At 50.2% G+C, this 1,320-nt stretch overlaps 1 protein-coding gene across 1 annotated transcript in view; it reads left to right on the forward strand.

Moving 5' to 3' along the window:
* Nucleotides 1-707, forward strand: part of IQCB1 (IQ motif containing B1) — a 25,752-nt gene extending 25,045 nt beyond the window's left edge. The window contains exon 14 of the mRNA XM_018558086.1: nt 420-707. Coding sequence (XP_018413588.1) covers nt 420-652 — 233 coding nt within the window. The 3' untranslated portion in view covers nt 653-707. The remainder of the gene's footprint in view (nt 1-419) is intronic.
* The last annotated feature ends 613 nt before the right edge of the window (nt 708-1,320 follow it).

Raw genomic sequence — 1,320 nt, forward strand, 5'->3', positions numbered from 1 at the left:
CCCGCCGATGACGTCACCGCGCAGGCGCGGCAGTATTCTGATACCTGCCGGCGGCCATCTTGGTGATGGACACCGGCAGAGAGAGGAGGGGACAGTCACCCGGCGGGATAAGGTATGCCGCCGGGTCTCCTCCTCTCTCCTGATACTGTCGGGCGTTCGGTCCATGACCGAGCGCCCGACTTTTCAGAGGGGGGTGACACCAAAATGACTGCGAGTCATTATGGTGTCAACCCTCCAATGGTGTCACCCGGGTGCGGGCCGCAACCCCCTTGTGACGCCACTGTGGCTGGAACAGTCCAGTGTGGGGCAGAAATACCTAAACCTTTAGAGATGGATGGGAGTAGATCCAGAAACTATGGCAGGGAGAGCTCCATCAAATGGCTTCTTCTTTTGAATGTGGTGCCAATTTTGTTTTTCAGGGGCCCCCAGCCTAAAAGAAGCCACGGACAAAGATATCGACCTTTTCACCAGCAGATCCATCCCTGTGGCCCTGAAGGCCAAACAGAGCCACAGCACCATGCTGAAACGCAGCCGCTGGCCCTGGTGGAAGAAGCTGAGCGATGAGTTTGTAGAGGAAGATGACAGCTTTGCAAGCAACATTCCTGACCTGGACCACGGGATAATATTCATCGCTGGAAGCAAAAAGCCGTAGCCACCGCACCAACCCTCAGCTTTAACCATCCCGCCCCATGACATCTGTCCGAGATCACAAAGTGTTTATGACTTGTCAGACATGACGGGTGTATTGAGATATTCACATCCAGATTCCTTTACATCAGCTTATAGAAATTAAGAACAAATATTCTTCCTGCGATATTTGGCCATTAGTAGCGCACGCACACACTCCTGATTTGTGGTCTGGTCTACATTTTGCAGCTCGTGCCCCAAAAATCTCATCACCACGAGCTCACTAAAGGGCACGGAAGAACAATGTGTCATTGTGAGATGCCCCTCCTTCCTGTTCAATAAGTCTTTATTGAACATTTAATACAGACAGGTAAACAGTAGTGTAGGTTGCCCAGCTCTGAGGCGATCTTACAGGATTACAGTACACACAGCAATCATAACATTACAAAGATATAACAGCTCAAGGTGACTGCAAAATGCATCCAAGCGGGAAACTCGTAGGTTGGTTGGTGGGCAAAAAAAGTCTGGAGGAGGTAAACATCCGAATAGGTGGGTAGAGGGAGAGAGGATAATGTGTAAGAATGTCTGTCAAAGGGGGCGGTCCTTTTGAGTTGTTGAGATCCATTAGGGGGTCCTACTAGTGCATTTAGAGGCATAAGAGGTGATTGTTGGTCTGGGGGTATATATTGTTTG

This window comes from Nanorana parkeri, unplaced genomic scaffold (assembly GCF_000935625.1).
Source record: "Nanorana parkeri isolate BGI_ZX_2015 unplaced genomic scaffold, ASM93562v1 scaffold320, whole genome shotgun sequence".
Classification (NCBI taxonomy): Eukaryota; Metazoa; Chordata; class Amphibia; order Anura; family Dicroglossidae; genus Nanorana; species Nanorana parkeri.